The sequence below is a fragment of the Podarcis muralis genome, chromosome 14 (genome assembly GCF_964188315.1).
Source record: "Podarcis muralis chromosome 14, rPodMur119.hap1.1, whole genome shotgun sequence".
Lineage (NCBI taxonomy): Eukaryota > Metazoa > Chordata > Lepidosauria > Squamata > Lacertidae > Podarcis > Podarcis muralis.
The window spans coordinates 38,632,125-38,651,816 of record NC_135668.1 but is presented as its reverse complement, the minus strand read 5'-3'; the positions used below and the strand labels follow the sequence as shown (position 1 = coordinate 38,651,816).

The following is a 19,692-nucleotide window of genomic DNA, read 5'->3' as shown; positions in this document are numbered from 1 at the left end:
TGCTTACTTTCACAAATGATGATTATATGTTTCTCTTTTCTTAATGACAAGTGAATCCCAGAATGGACTCAAGCTTCCAAACATAGAGAACCTGGAAAATATTTGCCTTGAAAATAGTCATTATTGTGATCTGTTATTTTCCCAAATGGCCTATTTTCTCTTGCTGGAGTCAGATGACAAACAAAAGAGATTCTTTTCTCTTTTCTTTTTTTGTGGGGGGAGAGTAATTGTTACACAGTATATCCACTATCATTTGACAGACAGAAATTGCTGCTCATGTTGCAGAAAATGAAAGCCTGTACCACGATGAAGAGTAATGAGTGAACAATCTGATTTTAAAAAGTCTGGCTGCTCTAACCCATCCTGAATCAGTATGAAGTGTGAACATTTGCAGTTTCCTGCAGTGAAGAAAGTATCTATCACACAGATGTATAGATATTTCATAATATCAATGAACCCAATGTTTCAAAGAAACATCAATGAAGAATGAAGAAGCTATAGGACTTCAGCCCAATAAATGTGGATTATAGGCCCTGGATTCTGTTTTAATTAGTTAAGATTAACTCCCATTCTCTCATTTAGGACTCCTACTTATGCATGCATACTAGTCCTTTAAAAGAAGACACACTTGATGTTTAATTTATTTAAAATGTAGGGATATACAATAAAACTGAATATGAAAGGATAGTCTTCAAGATGTGTTCCTAGATTTACAGAAGCATTTGATTGAACATCAGTTAATCTAATTACTGCATTATCCAAAGTATTTAATCATCTCCATTAAGAATGTCCCCAAGGTACCCTCTACTTATACCAATTCACAGTTTTCACTCCCCACCTAGCAATCTGGCCAGATTAAGCAGATTATAACCTAAAAAGCTATCATCTCTCTCTCAGGTCTTTGTACACAGCATACCCCTGATCTACCAACCCTGACTTGTTTTTGAGAAACCCATGCTGGGTCATAGCAACCACAGCATCATTTTCTAAGTGCTCACAGACAGCTGTTTAATTATCTGTTTGAGAACCTTTCCTGGTATCATTGTCAAGCTCACTGTTTGGTAGTTACCTGGGTCATCTTTGCCTCCCCTTTTTGAAGATGGGGTCACCATTTGCCCACCTAATCTGCAGGGACCTCACCTATTACAGAGAGAGGCTCTGAGATTACATCTGCAAGCTGCTTTAATACCCTTGGGTGCAACGCAACAGGCTCTGGAGATTTGAATTCATTTAAAATAGCAAGGTGTTTCCTTACCACCTCTTTTCCTGTATTGGGCTCAGCTCCCTCCCTGCATCATTTATTCCATTATCACCAGGTTGGGCACTGTTTTTCTTTTGAATGAAGATTCAGGCAAAGTATAGCATGATTTTGGCATGGTGTAAAGAAAGTAAAGTAAGTTGGTGAATCAATAGTTGCTTGTAAGCCTGATTGAGATGCATGTGATGCACAACATGTATTTAAGACAAGAATCTCCAAAGGGATAACAACAAAGAAAAGAACTGGATGAGCCTGTTTGGACTTACAATCTAATATTTTGAGATGGATATTGCCAACAGATCAAAGACTTCCCAGTTTGCTAAAAACTGGAAGGTGATAAAAGACAAAATCCTTTCTTTAAAAACAAGACCAGTCTTTTGGAAAGAACGTAAAGTCTGGGAGGATGAGAGATCCATATATATTTATTTATTGGCCACTTTGCTCATCCAGGCATTTCTGCATAATGGAAGCCAAGTTTCAATCATTCCAATCCTAAACCATGTTAACCAAGTTTTCAGGATCAGGCCCTGCTCTTTGTTTAGCATTTTGGCAAGCTCTGACCTACACCACAAAGAATCACAAGCTTCGTCAGACCACAAGGACAGTGTCAAAGCTCAATTCCATACAGTTAATTCAATAAGTCACAGATACCATTACTTCATAAGGCAGAGAGACTCCAACGTTATTAAGGGAATAGTAGAAGGGGGAGGAGGGGGGAAATGGAGAAGGAAAACAGAGAGGGTGGAGGGCGAGGGGGCGCGTTAGAACAGAGACAAGCAGAAGAACAAAAACATCCCATAAATCATGCAAAGCTGCTGAAATACCAGAACAAATGACTCCAGATCTTGGCCATTGTTCCCGTGCAATGGTTTAATGCACACACACACACACAAGCAAAAACAAAGTGCCTTCAGTTTCATTTCAGCCTACCCCTCTGTGCTGGGGAAGAACTGCTGAATTTGACTTAGTTTGAGAGATGTGTGAAGAATTGCAGAGGAGATGCAGCTAGTTTGAACCAACAGTGGATGGGATTTATAAAGCTGCTCAAGTGATTAGGACATTCATTTCCTATTAAGGTGAGGTGACTTTGGAAAGTAGAGCTGATGTCAAACACTTAAATAGGGTCAGGGGTTCAGTCCAAACAACATCCTGTACTCCAGTGTCACAATTAAGTTAAATTAGTATCTTTTCCAATTTCTCTCTTAGGTGAAGGCCTCCATTGTACATTATGCACAATATTTTTTTTTAGTATAGCAAACACATAGTTTACAGTCTCATTTTCTTCCACCCACACTGCCTCCGATGATTGTTCAGGGAAGGAATATGACCATGGGCAATGTTTTTTCACTGTAGCATGGCAAAGGGAAAGGAATGCACCCCTGCATTGCCTAGGCAATATAGAAATGCTTCGCTTTCTTCCTGCACTGTGTCTAGGTTACTATGGGATTCTCCACAGCTTTTTGGACTGTGCTATGATCAGCTGGAAAGATAGGGAGTATTGCTTAGTTGCTATGCAGGCAGGCAACTCTCTCTCTATTCTGGCACTATGCTGTGTGCTGCAGCAGCAAAGTATGAGGCAACAGCAATAGTTACTTGGTTCCTAGGCAATCAGGTGAGTCTCCCCATCTTCCAGAGATGTTATGTGGCCTTGCTTCTTCTGCAGCTGTGCAAAGAGCCACAAAAAGAACTAAGTAAAGGTATATTTGGTGGGGGGTTCAGGGGGCATTTTGTGCCTCATTGTCCCATAAATTGAACCTGAAATCTTGCTAAATAATACTTCACTGGTTTCAAAACCATGTTACCATGTTTCAAAAAAGCCAGATCAAAAAAGTCCCCCCATATTTCCTTAGAAAAAACCTCTGTCACAGTGAGAGTAATTATAGCTCTTTACAGAGAAGATGTTCAATAAACCCATCACCTCCATTGCTACATATTAATATCCATGAGAAATATGAGCTGATTCTAGGAAGTAAACTGACATCCTTGCAAAAGTGGGGCATATTAGAACAAATACAGGGCAACTTCTTGTATCTGAGCTGTATTAGGAATTACAAATGTTCTCTGGTCTGGTTTTCTTAATGGATACATTGAAGGGCTCATATGTGTTTGTCGGTTCTTAAGTGAATGGAAGAAGATGGATGAGCTTGTTCTGGTCTACACTTTCATTTTCTGTTGTTTTTGTACAAGGGTGTCAGAGGCCTGACGTAGGCACAATGGCACTCACAGAAGATATATTGGTAGACATGGCTTTCTGTTAACTATCACTACTTCAATAGGAGGCACTTGGTTGCATGCTTTGATACTAGTTTTTCCATTCACATTATTCTGAGAATAGATCAGCAACAAGAAAACTGCAAGGGTTCTTTAATCATTTCTGTTACATTCTGACAGTTCTCCGACCTTTCTGCATTGAAACTCCTTTTATTAAGAGTAAAAAGATGGCAACGCTACAGTTAGCAAAAATATTACAAGTATAAAAAGAGTGAACTATAATTAATCATTAAATAAAAAGATTTAGGGTACGCGGGTGGCACTGTGGGTAAAACCTCAGCGCCTAGGACTTGCTGATCGCATGGTCGGCGGTTCGAATCCCCGCGGCGGGCACTGTGGGTAAAACCTCAGCGCCTAGGACTTGCTGATCGCATGGTCGGCGGTTCGAATCCCCGCAGTGGGGTGAGCTCCCGTCGTTCGGTCCCAGATCCTGCCCACCTAGCAGTTCGAAAGCACCCTTAAGTGCAAGTAGATAAATAGGTACCGCTTTATAGCGGGAAGGTAAACGGCGTTTCCGTGTGCTGCTCTGGTGCCGGTTCGCCAGAGCAGCTTCGTCACGCTGGCCACGTGACCCGGAAGTGTCTCCGGACAGCGCTGGCTCCCAGCCTCTAGAGTGAGATGAGCGCACAACCCTAGAGTCTGTCAAGACTGGCCCGTACGGGCAGGGGTACCTTTACCTTTAAAAAGATTTAGAGGAAGAAAATTGGATAAGAGGAACCTATCAGTACAGTAGTACCTCGGGTTACAGACGCTTCAGGTTACAGACTCTGCTAATCCAGAAATATTACCTTGGGTTAAGAACTTTGCTTCAGGATGAGAACAGAAATCGCACAGCAGTGGCAGCGGGAGGCCCCATTAGCTAAAGTGGTACCTCAGGTTAAGAACAGTTTCAGGTTAAGAATGGACCTCCAGAAAAAATGAATTTCAATAGCAACAAATGTAATGTTCTGCACTTAGGCAGGGAGAACCAGCTGCGGAAATATAAGATGTGAAACACCTGGCTGCTAGGAGTACATGTGAAAAGGATCTAGGGGTCTTAGTAGACCACAAGCTTAACAAGAGCCAGGGCTTTTTCGGCTGTGGCCCCAATCTGGTGGAACGCTCTGTCACAAGAGACTAGGGCCCTGCAGGACTTGACATCTTTCCGCAGGGCCTGCAAGACAGAGCTGTTCCACCAGGCTCTGTCTTGCAGGCCCTGCGGAAAGTAGCACAGCCTGACCCCCTCCTCTGGCAATCCTCACAGAACTCTAGCCCAATGGTTGCCATTAATCTGATTTGAATTGATTTTAGAATGTTGTATCATTTTACTGGTTAGCCGCTCTGAGCCCAGCTTTGGCTGGGGAGAGCGGGATATAAATAAAATGGCTGGGGAAACCCAGCCAGATGGGCGGGGTATAAATAATAAATTGTTGTTGTTGTTGTTGTTGTTGTTGTTGTTTTGTTATTAACCCGAGTCAATAGTGTGATGCAACAGCAAAAAAAGCTACTGCCATTATAGGCCGCATCAACAGGAACACTCCCTCCTGTAATGATATGTTGACCACAAACAGGATCCATCTAGCCATACCCTCTCAGGAGGCTTTAATAAGCCAAGATAAGTGTAGTTGGCTATATCATTGCAAGCACCTTGTCCAGATCATCAGGCTGCTTCTGAAACTGCTCCCATGATGCCACAGCATCCCTCACTGCCATGCAGTAGACACAACTGTATTCTGTTGGTTTTGCAGCACATATTTCGCCACTTGCATTCTAGCTATCCAGCCTGTTTCAGTGCCCTTAGTTCCCTTGTATAGCAAGAAACAGAATGGGTTCCACAATGCTAGAGAAAGTACTCAGGGAGTTCGTGTCAAAAGCCTGTGCGTGTCACTGTTCTACTGCAAGACAAGAGCTTCAACAGGATTCTCTGCTCTATGCACTGGGGGGAAAGCCTAAGAGCATTCAGGAATTCATTGGGTTCCACTAGTTCCTGGTGTTGGACCATCTAAAGCAGTCCATGAGCTCTGCAAAGAGGAATTGGTACCATAAATCCCAACTACATCAGGAAATAATCTATTCATGAAAATGGGGTAATACCCAGCCCCTCTATTTCCAGAACACCCCTTTCTCCATATGGAGGAAAGACCAAATTAAGAGATTGCCTGCCCTATGAACTGGAGTGATTACAACTTTTTTCTTACTTTACAATTGAAAATCCACACATCAATATGCATGCATCTGTGAGCACATGTGAGTGGACAGATCCACCTTGGCCAAAACCACTTTTAAAAGCACGCAGCTTTTGGGGGGGATGGCAAATCAAATCAACCTTTAGGCCAAAAAAAGTTAGCCATCTTTGCTTTGCAATATTTTTAGAAACAAAACAACAAAAACAACAACGAAAACCCCAGACCTCTCTCCCATGTCTATCTTCCTACACATTCATCTAGCAACCAGCTTGAATATCTGGCCTCTGGAAATTTAAGTAACTGCCTTTGCCAAAGGCAAGATCCAAGAACACTGGAAGGACCAAAAGTCTGAGATGGTTCAGCATATTCATATGTCCCTAACAGTAAGGACTTTGTGGCACCAGATTTTAGGGGAAAAAACACCTAAGAAAAGTCTAATAATGAAGTACTTATTTTAGTAAATATCATATGAGTGAAATAAGTGTTTCTCAATACTTCAAGTCTCACCCTGCCATTTCCCCCCATTTTTTTTTTTACAAGAGGAATTCGGCAGACTTGTATAGTTAATGCTAAACTTTCGAGGGGGGCGGAGCTGTTTTCCTCACTTTTCAAAGTACATAAATGTGTGCTGCACTAGCTAAATAAAACAGTCACTGTACCCCAGGAGGGACAAGCTCCTTTTAATGTTCCACTTTTGACAGGGCACAGGCTTGAAAATGTGGGTTGATGCTTGAGATTTTGACCAGATCTGAGAACTTGAGTGAAGATCTTCACTGGCTCCCAGTATGTTTTCAAGCGCAATTCAAAGTGTTGGTGCTGACCTTTAAAGCCCTGAACGGCCTCGGCCCGGTATACCTGAAGGAGCGTCTCCACCCTCATTGTTCAGCCCGGACACTGATGTCCTCTTCCGAGGGTCTTCTGGTGGTTCCCTCACTCAGAGAAATAAAGTTACAGGGAACCAGGCAGAAGGCCTTCTCGGTAGTGACGCCCTCCCAGTGGAACACCCTCCCTTCAGAAGTCAAGGAGATAAAGAACTACACAACTTTTAGAAGACATCTGAAGGCAGCCCTGTATTGGAAGGTTTTTTTATATTTGATGTTTTACTATGTTTTATTTATGTGTAAGCTGCTCAGAGTGGCTGGGGAAACCCATCCAGATGGGTAGGGATTATTATTATTATACTTAAAATTGCAGCATGGGAGATGCCTCCCAGAAGAACTCTGCTCTGCACACTTTGGGTAGAATGCATTCTCTTCAAATCCAATAAACAGAGCCCCAAAAGAACAGACACTATAATCCAGTGTTTCTCAAACTTGGGTCTCCAGCTGTTGTTGGACTGTAATCCCCATCAACCTTAGCTAGCAGGACCAGTGGTCAGGGATGATGGGAGCTGTAGTCCAACCTGTGCCTCCATGTATAGCTGTGAGTCCAAAATGACTGCCAGGCTGCACACCTGGTAATTCAGGGGCACAGTTACCCCGTTCAGGACCAGGGAGTACCCCATACCCTCCTACCCCGTCCCTCCAAAACAGCACCCTCAGTCTTGTCAGGACTAACCTCAATCCGTTAGCCGCCATCCATCCTCCAACCGCCTCCAGAGAATTGTGGTGCAGTTGATAGGACTGTAGTGTTTGGAGATGAGAGCACCAGGTTCAGAGGCCTGTTCAACCCCATGACAAAATCCAGAGCACTCTTGGTCATGGCACCTGGGCTCAAAAATCCCCTCCCTTCAGGAGACTCAGGGCCAAACTACATATGACATTAAATCACAGGGTTTGCCCCAAGTGCATAATTATTCTTTCAGAATAACCAACCAATCTGCATTGGGAACAGAGGAGGGGGGAAAGGGCTAAATTCCCCACCCCAGGGTCCAGATCCCTCTCTTACACATGCTAGCACACTCAGGGGCAAACCACATGATTAGCATCACCTGCAATTTTGGCCTTTCCCCTCACCCTTCAGAAAAATTGTTAACATTTATTCTGCATTTTGATCCCTAGTTGGTTTTTTAAATATAATGTTGGGGTGTTTAGTAATTTGATTATTTTCTAAATTATTTTTATTGTTTTTTGTTTTCTATTGTATTGCATTTTAATGCTATTTTGTGAACCACATTGAAAATTTTCACTTAAGGAGTGGTATATAAATCTTTTAAATAAATAACATAAAAAACAAAGCAGCGCATGCACACATAAACAAGAACATTAATGTTACAACAAATACACTGAAACCAGCATCTTACGTTATGCCTGCAGCTGCAAAGCCAGTGTCATGTCAGCACAGTGAATGCTGACAACAAACTCCAAACTGCCATATAACCACACCCAGTTGCTTATACGTGGATTAAAAGGGGTGTATGGAAACATGTTGCAGAACTCTATGGAACTTAGGAATGCTTGATCAATTCTATTTCTGTGAATTCAATGTGAACTAACCTATTCAACACCTCACTGACTAATGTGCTAACTGGAATATAAGTTCTCCTCTTTTTTTAAATCCAGGTAAATGCAGACGAGGGACAGAACAGGCTTATGAATCAACACAAGTGAAATTGGCGCAGAATGATCCATATATCTGTAGTGGGATTCCACAGGGAAAATACGCAATTGCTTATCACAACCCTGCTAGAAACAAGTAGATTAACACTAGAGTAGTCCCACAAATTCTTGCCAGGCCCCACAGTAAAGTGACTAATACCTCATGATCAATGGCATCAAAGGTCACAAAAAGGTCTAACACATCAGCAGGGTGCTATTACCAATATTATTCTCAAGGTGACAGTCACTGATAAAGTGCAGTGTTTAATGGATCCAGAAAATGTAACAGAATGAAGTGGAAATAATGTTAACAAGAGTAGCAGAAATATACTTCAATACTTGAAGCTGCTGGTACTGGATCACATTTTTATGCTTTCGTATATGAAAAAAATCCCTGCAAGCTGAACTCTAGATAAAAAATAAATTGTTAAGCTACAACCTCTCTCCCTGTGGTGCTGATTTTCTACTTACACATTAGAAATATTTTGTGGAGGAACACTGAGCAACCATATCATTCCCCAACTGCACTGGTATAGTTCACTCTATGACCTCATAATTCAACCACCCCTTTTTGCTACATGTGTAGATGTTACCAAGATTATAACATGGGGAGCAGTGTTGAAATTACATTTTGCAGAGATACAACTAAATTTGTTGAATGCTCACGTGTCTCTGCAAAATTTGGTATTGTTTGGGGGATGCTGAGCTTGGAGGTCCTCAGAAATGCCAAATTTCTCAGCTTTTATTGGCATCACACATGTTCGGTATCACTGAATACTAGGCCTTGGGTATTGTTTTTGTCTGTCAAAACCAACAGCTTCCATGTCTATATGTCTTAATTTCCATATGCGGAATAAGGAGACACACACTTAATCTACCTAAGAGAGCAGGGCAACATTTAATGAATAAATTTTTTATGTGAAGGGATCCATAGAAAAAAAATAACTGAAAGGTGTGTCACAGACTGCTTACATTGATATAGTCCCTTTGACTCCAGTGGCGACCATACTAAAAATAAGTGATTTGTGAATAGACCCTTTTATAGAGCTACTGAGGTGGGACTGCTTACATATATGCATGTGGGTGCATATTTCAATATGTCTAAGCGTCAAGGCTGAAATTAAAGAAAAGATGGGGCAACTTACAATAGGAACCACCTCCTTATTTATTTTATTAACTTACCACCACAAACACACACATTTTATTGATGACCTAGCTGTGAACACCTAGTACATTTGGGAACACGTACCATCTTCTCCCTCAGATCAAAACAGTTCTGCTTCACAATGGAAGAGGCTGTACAAGGAACTCTGATGAGTGGGGAAGAACTAAGTAGTGTTGGGGGCTGTTGAACAGAGTATATGAGTATTCATTTTACAAAACGCATGTGTCAGCTGAACAGCAAAGATTTGGAGGAACCAGAGCACATCCTTCAGCAGATGAACCTGCACTTGCTCCTGTTTCCATACCTTTCACCAGAGAGTTTGGAGTGGCTTATATATAAAGTTGTCAGGATCATGGCTGACCCAGACCCTGGAGAGCCCTCTTAGGAGGAAGAGAATTGGGGTTCCAGCACTTTGCTCCCACTCTAGATATGGAGAAACCTGTACCTGTCCAAACACTGATTAAAGGCAGTGGCAGATCAGACAAGTCTGAAGACGCTGTCAGGCAGTTCTATTGACAGAGCTCCAGTTGGGAAGAAGAGTACTCAAGAGGAAGGAGAAGACCAATAATATCATTTGTTATGTACTAAAAGATATTGTAAAGTGACATCCCAGTGGTGATGGTTTCTTAATCTTTCAACCCCTGGCTTTTTTTTTTTAGCTCAGTAGTCGGTAACCACAAGGCTTCACTGCTTCTTCTCATAATAATAATAATAATAATGTTATATTAATTAGGTATGTATGACAAATTTCTGATGAGCTGTCAGTTATAATGATGCTCTTCCAGGATGGCAGCAGAAGGGGTGGGAAAATAATGAGCCTGGATATAGCTGGGGAACCTACCAGTAAAGTGCCTTATATACTTTCAGATCTTCAGCCCATCCAGTGATGTATGAATGATGGGCAATATTTGGAGGCCCCTTGCTTTATAGTGAACCTTCGCTGTAGAATGTTTGGGCTTGTTCACTCAGAAAGTAGAATGTGTCTTCATTAAAAGTTTTGGTGGCACTACATCTATCCTTCATAGTTAGCACTCATCACTTACTTCCCCCATGAGCCCTGGAGCATGCCTGCTGCACAGGCTAGAGATCAATTCATGGACTAACAGGGTAGGAAGGAATAACTCTGCTGACTGAAGCAAGACCTCAAAAGCCTTTTAACTCCAGAGACTCCCTCACATGCTAACAAGGAGGCTTGCTACCCACCACCATCACACTAAGCAACAGTAAATTCTAAATTGTACATTTGAACAAATCAAATTTCCCTTGCCATGCAAGAAGTGGGGATTCTTTGGGTAAGGGCTAGAATTCTGTCCCATTCACAGAACCAGAGGCCACCTATGCCACCTATGGACTAAGGAAGTCTTCAGATCCAACATCTTTAACAGTATAGTTGTTATTATGGCCATTACAAAGGGCCAAGCTAGATGTTATACACATGGCTGCTGCTGAAAAGTGAACACCTATTTAACTTTGTGTTTGTAACCACTGATAGAACTTAAGCATGTCCTGATTTTAGAGCTGCACCAAACCCCTAACCTCCTTGGACCTTTCTTTACAAAAGGAGCTAGCTATTAGGTGACACCCATAGAGAGAAAGCCATTTGATGCTCAGCAGTTATGAGGTAATCAAAGGTTTTCTTCTCCCTCCCCCGTCCCATCTTAAGAAGCATTTTTGTTTAAAGATAAGAGCCATTCCAAGTGGCTCTTAAATAATTTTATTTTTTTTAATAGGGAGGAGCCCTCAGACCACTTCCATTTCACTTCCCCCCTTGAAATTCTACCTCCTGGAGCTTCCACTGCCACTGCCTGGACTTTGAAATCAAATATGTATTTATGGGAGGGAGGTATTGGTTTGTTTTTGTTCCATTATGTATTTTGCGTTCTTATTTTGTACTTTTAATGTTATGAACTGCACTGTGATCTTGTGATCTTATGATGAGGATGTACACATTTAATAATAAATAAATAGATAAATAAATTGGGAGCGGTTTTTCCCCTGCAGCTTCCCTTCAAACATTAAGAATTTGGGCCAAATTTTGGTTGACCAAAATGTCCAGCCGAGCCCTACTTGATATTATAGCATTCCATGTTTCTCTGTCTTTTGCAAACAGCAGCCATGAAGTGGGGTAAGGTTGGGGAAGGGAAGGACATGGGTAAGATTTTTTAAGATGCTATGGAAAGGGAGGGAAGACATAAAGATGTAGTTACCATTTCAGTGGGAACTGTGTGGGAACTGGTCTAAAATATCACAAGAGAGAAACTTGTTATTCACCCTCACCTGCCTGAACAACTTTCTTCCTCATTTGGGCCTTGCTGAGCTTGCTTTGTTTTGGTCCTGAGTCCCTCCGTGATAACTTGCTGTCCATTTTCTACTTTATTCCAAATTGTGTGCTGGCTTCAGAACATTGCCTCTTTGTTTTGCCATCCAACACTGAATTTCTTCCTCGTCCTGGACTTGATCAAGGCCCAGCTTTGCTTTAAGCTTGGGAATATCCACACAATCCAGGGATAACTATTCATAAACTGATTTCCATTTTGATCTTTGTAAAATTTAGATGAGGTTATGTGAGTTGAGAGAGAGTTGGTTATCAGATTCTAGCTTACCACTCTTTTACATCTAAATAAATGACTGTGTCACAGTAGGGCTGTTGGTAGGTGGGGTGGCTAAGGGATCTAAGGATTTATTTATTTTTTTGTAATAGACTGGGTTTTCATGTGATATGAACTGTGCAGTAATATCCTCTGACTCTTGATTGTATGAAGAAGTTTTTGAAAATGGCCAGCTGTTTTATTTTACAGCATGAACTAAATCTTAAGATGGTGAGTGCATCCTCTGAACAGTTCATCACAAGTACAAATTGCAATTTGGCATGCCATCATGAACCTTTTTAGTTTGAACTGAGCAGCCATGTGCCAAACTGCAGTCTGTACTTGTGATGAATGATTCAGATGATCCACATGCTGTGAATGTGAAGCAACAGACTGAAAAATTAAGCATTCTGCTACAAAGCAGTTCTGAGAATCAACTCTTGGTTTAGCTTGCTTCTGACTGTGTGGCCTGTTAATCTTGGTCCTGTGGTTTGACTTGGAGTGAGTTTGCAGAGTTTACTATTTCCTTTTTGGAACATGTGAAATGCAGACATGCACCTGTTAACACCGTGGGACACTACTGGCCAAGACACATATCTATTTGGAGAAATGCATCTCTGCACACTAGGTGTATCTCTGATCTCCACTAGGATCACTGTTGCAAATGCATCAAGGATGCCTGCTGTTTTAAATGTGACTTGCCCTCAGATGGATTCTTATATGGGCCAACAGTTTTAACTCAATTTGCTTTAAATGTGCTGGTTTCTCCCTGGCATGGAAAAGTGTGACAGCAAAAAGGTCAAAGTGTGGCAATGGATGGGGTATGATTTTGTTCTGTCCTGAGCCCAACACTGCATCTCTTACCATTCAATGCTCAGAGACCTGGGACGGAAGGCAGACAGCTCAGCCGAGGCATACTCAGCTTTCCTTCTCTTCTCCTGCTTCTGTTTAATTGATAACCGGTGTGTGAACTTAGAAAGGCTGCCCTCAGACCTGGGGAAGGGGGAAAGGAGAGGTGTTAACTTCATCATAGCATGACAGTAACCAAAGGGAATGGCAGGAGCAAGAGGCCAAGATGGAAAGGTAGGTGGCGGAATATTAGAAAAGGAAGGAGCAGAGCAATGAATTCACAGGACCACCTATTACTATAGGTGGTTCAGTGCATGTAAAACTAGCATGATTTACTCACATAGCTAGGCTTCCATCAAATAAGTGTAAAGTGTGGCTTTCTTCTACACTTGCATGGAATACTGTTTCAAAGTGGAGAAACAATTCAACAATAGCTATTTGAATGCTGGTTTGAAAGCTATTTGAAATCTGCTCTGAGACCCTTTTTGGCTAAAGGGTGGGGTATAATTACTATAAACAAAAAAAATGTTGAAAACTGCATATTTTAACTAGGCAAGTAAAGCATTTTTTTAAAGGCGGCAAGACATTTTTATTAAGGAGTCTGATGGCATTTTTCAGTCTTAAAGCACAGGTTGAAAGTTTTGAAGTCACCGATTTAAGGGATATTCAGAATGAAGGTGAGGGAGTCAGCAAAGAAATTGCTAAAGCAACTTCGTGGTCCTCGGTGTATGCATCCATATTGGTATTTGCTTGTGTGTTACATATATATCTAAGCCAGTACATTTTTGTGACTTACTTTAACCAAGCAAATTACCTCAGAAACATTTCCCAGAAAAGCAGCCCCACTGTCTCTCTCTTTACAATACTGGAATAAACCTCAAATAGCTAGCTATTATTCAGATATGTTTTTAAACATTGGCATCTTCAATTCATTAACTCTGGTTATTGATATATTTTTCAGTTTATAAATTTGCTGTTCTTCATGACAGAGTGAAGGCAGTTTTTTGGAGGAAGGAGGAAGCCAAATGTCTAAATATTACCACTGAGAAAGAATAGGCTTGGGCTTTTTAATATCATTCTTTAGAAATAATCATTTATTTATTTTTACTTTGATGGAAGGAATGGGTGATTGCCTTTTTTATGGGGGGAAATGAAACAGCTCTAAAGAAAATACTGGTGGAAAAGATATCTGATTAGGAACAATTACGTATCTCATTAAAGCCTGCAAAACAGAACCCACAGCTCAAAAGCTATCTCTGTCATTAAATTTCTCCCCTGCAATTCCAAGTCAAAGCTCAGGTGGTAATGAGTCATATTTCAATTAACTAGGTCTCAGTAAAACCAAACTATTACCTCGCAGGCTGTTTCTACATTCAGATGCTGAACAGAGCAATGGGGAGATACCCAAGTGATATGGTTTAAAGGCTTAGATGAAAAACTGCTTTCAATAAGCCAGCCATTTCACACACTGCACAGGTAGGTAAAATTTCACTGTAATTTCTATTCATTAACCACACACACATTTACCCCTTATTCTGTTTAACAGCCATTCAGTACATCAGGAAAGAAGGTAGGTTATCTGGCAACACATGATGTTCTGTGATCAGTCACATCTATCTGTGATCTCCTGAGGCACTGTTCTTTGGAAAAGGTATCGCTGCCAGCATAAGAAGAGCCTGTTGGATCAGGCCAATGGCCCATCTAGTGCAACATAATTTCTCATAGTGATCTGAAAGCTATAGTCTGAAGTTTACAAGATGAATCCAGACACCCCAAAGAGGACCCTAATAATTACTGCCCTGTGTGTTTAAGATCTATTACAGGAAATGTTTGTGCCAGCTTTCCATGCAATAAAACATAATGCCTGCATTAGTGACCATAATAACTTTGGGTGAAAGTAAATGGTGTTTACATCAGGTCACTCTAAACAAGATCGCTGCCTAGTACTGTTATACTTGGCAGAGTAATAAAACAAAACCAAAGGAAGACAGCCTGCACTGATTTAAAAGGAACCTTTGGTCTTATTTACTGTGAGAGATTATAGAGCAAACTGAATTAGACTACTATGGTTAAGAGATGTTTGCTCTTGATCCAAGCTTATATGAAAGCACATCAACCTAACTATACAGACATACCCTCACTTAATGTGTGATCAACTCATGTGTGACCACAGATTTGTGTAGTACTGGGAAATAAATAAATAATTCAATTCAAACCTGGAAATGGTGGGAGAGCTGGAAAGTCCTGGTGGCTCATGAGGAGACCCTTCCCAGAGCCTAAAGGGGATGTCAATGAACCAAATTCCATAAATAAAGGTTTAAAATGCTTTTTAAAAAAAGAATGTGTGGACTCCAAAATGGTGTGCAGGAGCTCTCACTGCTGCCACACAACCCCATTCAACAGCTGTTGGGTGCAAAGCTGTATTGCAGTGGGCTTGGACACACTGTTCCCTGCTCTTTCTGGCAATGTGGAGGCAAAGGTATAAAAGAAAAAGGTACTTCTGGTGCCTCTTAAATCACCCTAGTCCCCTACTCTGACAATCTGGCAAAAGTGAGGGTGGGGGTGAGGGGAATGTAAAGCCACAAAAGGAACCAAGTCATGGAACTTACGCCTTCATCCAAGGTACAAAAAACCAACTGAAGACAGGAGGCAAAGCGATATAATCCATAAAGAACCCCCAAAACCAAAGGTAAAATCCAAAGCAAGGAAAAAGCTCAGTTTCAAAAAAAAAGGGGGGGGGGGAATCAAAGCACATGTAAAGTAACTAAATTTATTCAGCACTGAAGGCACAGCAGAACAAAAACAAGCATTTATAGGCTTTTTAGAGGGTTCTCCTCACTTAAGCACTTTTCCTTTATACACGCAAGGCCCCCAGAATGTAACTCCCATGTAAGTGGGTAGTCTCCTGTGTTGTAGTAACAGTGGTAATCTATTTGTAGTACTTTCTTCCACACATGGAACAAGTCAAAGATATGTACTTGCACCCACCGTATTTAATTTATACTTTGCTCATCTTCCCAAATATTTGGCCTCAACATCTTTTCATCCTCTTAAACTAAACACTGCTAAAGTTAACTTCCTGTTATATGCAAATGAGTCCATCTTAATCTTGCAAACCTGGTTATGACTTGCGGCACAGCTCATTGGACTGGCAGGTTAGCATAGGAGAAAACTGTAACTATTAACTATGCAAAACAGTGCTTTCAAAAAGGAAGACCAAGTATTCTATGGCCATGGATAGCCACAGATTAAAATAAGATGATTCCTACAGTCATCTCAGGATCTGGTTTCATGACTCTACCAACTGGGCTATGCAGGGCAAATCATCAAAGGTCATAGCAGAGCATATAATAAGAGCATTACTTTGATTTTTCTTCACAAAAGCAGGTAAATTTGCTTTGGGAGCCAAATGACTATATACCGTATTTTTCGCACCATAGGACGCAGTTTTTCCGTCTTAAAAACTAAGGGGAAATGTGTGTGCGTCCTATGGAGCGAATGCAGGCTCCCTGGCTTCAGCGATAGCAAGGCAAAGCCTCCGAAGCCTGCGCTCCGGAGGCTTCCCGTTGCTTCCGCTGAAGCCAGGAGAGTCTGCTCTTTGAGGCTGGCGGGGGAAAAGCAGCGCTTCCCCCATCGCCAGCCCCAGAGGATGGGGGGCAGCAGGAAGGCGCGCGACGCCTTCCCGCTACTCTCCAACCCTCCTGTGGGCTTTTGCGGGAGATGGGGGAATTCCCCCACCTCCCGCAAAAGCAGGCAAAAGCCGCACGCTCTTTAAAGAGGCTCCGTGGCTTCTGCTGGCTTTTCTAGGAGGTGGGGGAATTCCCCCACCTCTCAGAAAAGCCCGCAGGAGCCGCGCACCCTTTAAAGAGCGAGCGGCTCTTGGGGGCTTTTCCCCAAGGAGGGAGAAGGGACTGACTGGCTGAGTCAGTCCCTTCTCCCTCCTGCGCGCTTTTGCGGGAGATGGGGGAATTCCCCCACCTCCCGCAAAAGCAGGCAAAAGCCGCACGCTCTTTAAAGAGGCTCCGTGGCTTCTGCTGGCTTTTCTAGGAGGTGGGGGAATTCCCCCACCTCGCAGAAAAGCCCGCAGGAGCCGCGCACCCTTTAAAGAGCGAGCGGCTCTTGGGGGCTTTTCCCCAAGGAGGGAGAAGGGACTGACTGGCTGAGTCAGTCCCTTCTCCCTCCTGCGCGCTTTTGCGGGAGATGGGGGAATTCCCCCACCTCCCGCAAAAGCAGGCAAAAGCCGCACGCTCTTTAAAGAGGCTCCGTGGCTTCTGCTGGCTTTTCTAGGAGGTGGGGGAATTCCCCCACCTCGCAGAAAAGCCCACAGGAGCCGCGCACCCTTTAAAGAGCGAGCGGCTCTTGGGGGCTTTTCCCCAAGGAGGGAGAAGGGACTGACTGGCTGAGTCAGTCCCTTCTCCCTCCTGCGCGCTTTTGCGGGAGATGGGGGAATTCCCCCACCTCCCGCAAAAGCAGGCAAAAGCCGCACGCTCTTTAAAGAGGCTCCGTGGCTTCTGCTGGCTTTTCTAGGAGGTGGGGGAATTCCCCCACCTCGCAGAAAAGCCCGCAGGAGCCGCGCACCCTTTAAAGAGCGAGCGGCTCTTGGGGGCTTTTCCCCAAGGAGGGAGAAGGGACTGACTGGCTGAGTCAGTCCCTTCTCCCTCCTGCGCGCTTTTGCGGGAGATGGGGGAATTCCCCCACCTCCCGCAAAAGCAGGCAAAAGCCGCACGCTCTTTAAAGGGGCTCCGTGGCTTCTGCTGGCTTTTCTAGGAGGTGGGGGAATTCCCCCACCTCGCAGAAAAGCCCGCAGGAGCCGCGCACCCTTTAAAGAGCGAGCGGCTCTTGGGGGCTTTTCCCCAAGGAGGGAGAAGGGACTGACTGGCTGAGTCAGTCCCTTCTCCCTCCTGCGCGCTTTTGCGGGAGATGGGGGAATTCCCCCACCTCCCGCAAAAGCAGGCAAAAGCCGCGCGCTCTTTAAAGGGGCTGCGCGGCTTTGCTGGCTTTTCTAGGAGGTGGGGGGATTCCCCCACCTCGCAGAAAAGCCTGCAAGAGCCGCGCAGCCTTTACAGAGTGCGCAGCTCTTGGGGGCTTTTCCCCAAGGAGGGAGAAGGGACTGACTGGCCGAGTCAGTCCCTTCTCCCTCCTGCGGGCTTTTGCGGGAGATGGGGGAATTCCGGCACCTCCCGCAAAAGCAGAGAGAAGGTCTTGGAGTAGCGCACAGGCTGCGTGCAGCCTGTCCACTGCTCCCAGAGCTGGGGGGGGGGGAATCATATTTTTTCCTTGATTTCCCCCCCTGAAAACTAGGTGCGTCCTATGGTCCGGTGCGTCCAATCGTGCGAAAAATACGGTACTACAAAGGCTGTGAAGCAAATATTGTATGAAACTTCAATCAGATTTCCTTGGCTTAAAATTTCCTTAGAAAAAATCTGAATCATTATTTATTAGTGCTGTAGTAGGTACACCTAAATGTGTTGCTAGTGACACTAGTGACCTTAATCTGGAAGTAAAGCATAGCTCATTAAGTAGCTTGCCATGCATATACACTATTCATTATTAGCTCCAAATCTGCTCCTCGGCCTCTCCAAAGTCTATGGCACATCAGGTGCTGCTTGATTATTTTGTGTTTGCACTGAAAAGTGAGTTAATGAGAAAAAACAGTGATGCTGGTCTGTTTGTCTCCTCCGTATCTGCTGTCTTTGGATCTAGTGCAAGCCAAAGAAATCTGCGGTTGAACAGAGAATATATGGTTATATAAGAGTTATGTTTCACTTGGACCACTGACACCACAGTCACTGGGCCTGACTTGGTCTGCCTCTAACAAATGAATGCCATATCTAAATTTACTAACAATCTTGAATACAAAAAAAGCAGTTTTGTCTGGTGTTGGGGGAGTCATCCACCAAGTGCCCTGTTAGCCAGCTGGGATCCCCTCTGCATGGGCAGGCAGGAGGCGCAGCACAGCCTCACTTGATTCTGGTAGAGGGTTGCTCCAGCAGCGGCAGCAAGGGCTGGGCTGGTACAGTGAGCTCCATTCACCCTCCGCACCACATCTTCCCAGCACACCGTGTGCCCTGGGCACTGGTAAACCATGCTACCACTGATTGCATGGCAAGTTGTTATTCTTTATGGTCACTGCTTCCTGGTTCTGATGAGTTCAGAGTCAATGCAATAATGAACAAGAACAACTCCATCCAAGACAATGACATCCACAAGCAGAATTTTGCTATACCTCCGAGGAACATAGAATTATTATTTTCTATGGTCATTCTGTCCTTTATGCCTTGGGCCACAGAAATGGCTCTTATAGAAGTTATTCCTCTGTTCAAATTTTTTATCTGTGCTTGTGAATACAAAAGTGGTGCTTGCTGAAATCTAGTAGAATGTACAGCAGTGAGCTCAGTCTAATTCAAGACTTACTTAAGTAACCAATATTTAAACACAGATCCCACAAATTAGTGAGCATATTCAGTAATAATAATAATTTTACTTTATTACCAAGCAGATGAACTTATCACAGTTATCAAGGACAAATGTACTATTTTCTTACGTGGCACTCAATATACACTTCTTGATCAGCTTTTCTGGCAAAATGGAGAAACCCAGTTTTCCTCTGCTGGCTCTCCAATAATTTGTGAAGGTTATCAACACCTTACTCTAACCAACTGAGCTATCTAGGTGGACTTGGGGGGGGATCCTACTGGCTCACCTGCACTGGGCACCAAGAGGGCACTGCAGGGGGTATTGCAACAGTGATGAACAACAGAAGGAGAGAGGTGGGGTGTGTGTGCTGAATTTTGGTATTGCACAGGATGCCGCTGAAATTTTAAAGCCCGAAGTCTGCCACTGTTGGGGGCTCTCCTCT

General features: G+C 43.2%; 1 protein-coding gene and 1 long non-coding RNA gene across 13 annotated transcripts in view; one reads left to right on the top strand and one right to left on the bottom strand.

Annotated features, from left to right (window-relative positions):
• The window catches only part of LOC144325427 (uncharacterized), a 62,649-nt gene extending 54,126 nt beyond the window's left edge, over positions 1-8,523 (top strand). The window contains exon 3 of the long non-coding RNA XR_013390573.1: positions 8,196-8,523. This is a non-coding gene — a long non-coding RNA (uncharacterized LOC144325427). The remainder of the gene's footprint in view (positions 1-8,195) is intronic.
• The window catches only part of LOC114584278 (ankyrin repeat and fibronectin type-III domain-containing protein 1-like), a 348,268-nt gene that overhangs the window by 61,566 nt on the left and 267,010 nt on the right, over positions 1-19,692 (bottom strand). For 9 of the 12 annotated variants that reach the window (XM_028705981.2, XM_028705989.2, XM_028705987.2 and 6 more), the window contains one exon: positions 12,849-12,977. The exons of the other annotated variants lie outside the window; for them this stretch is intronic. In XM_028705981.2, the coding sequence (XP_028561814.2) occupies positions 12,849-12,977 (129 nt within the window). The remainder of the gene's footprint in view (positions 1-12,848; positions 12,978-19,692) is intronic. 12 annotated transcript variants of the gene reach the window in all.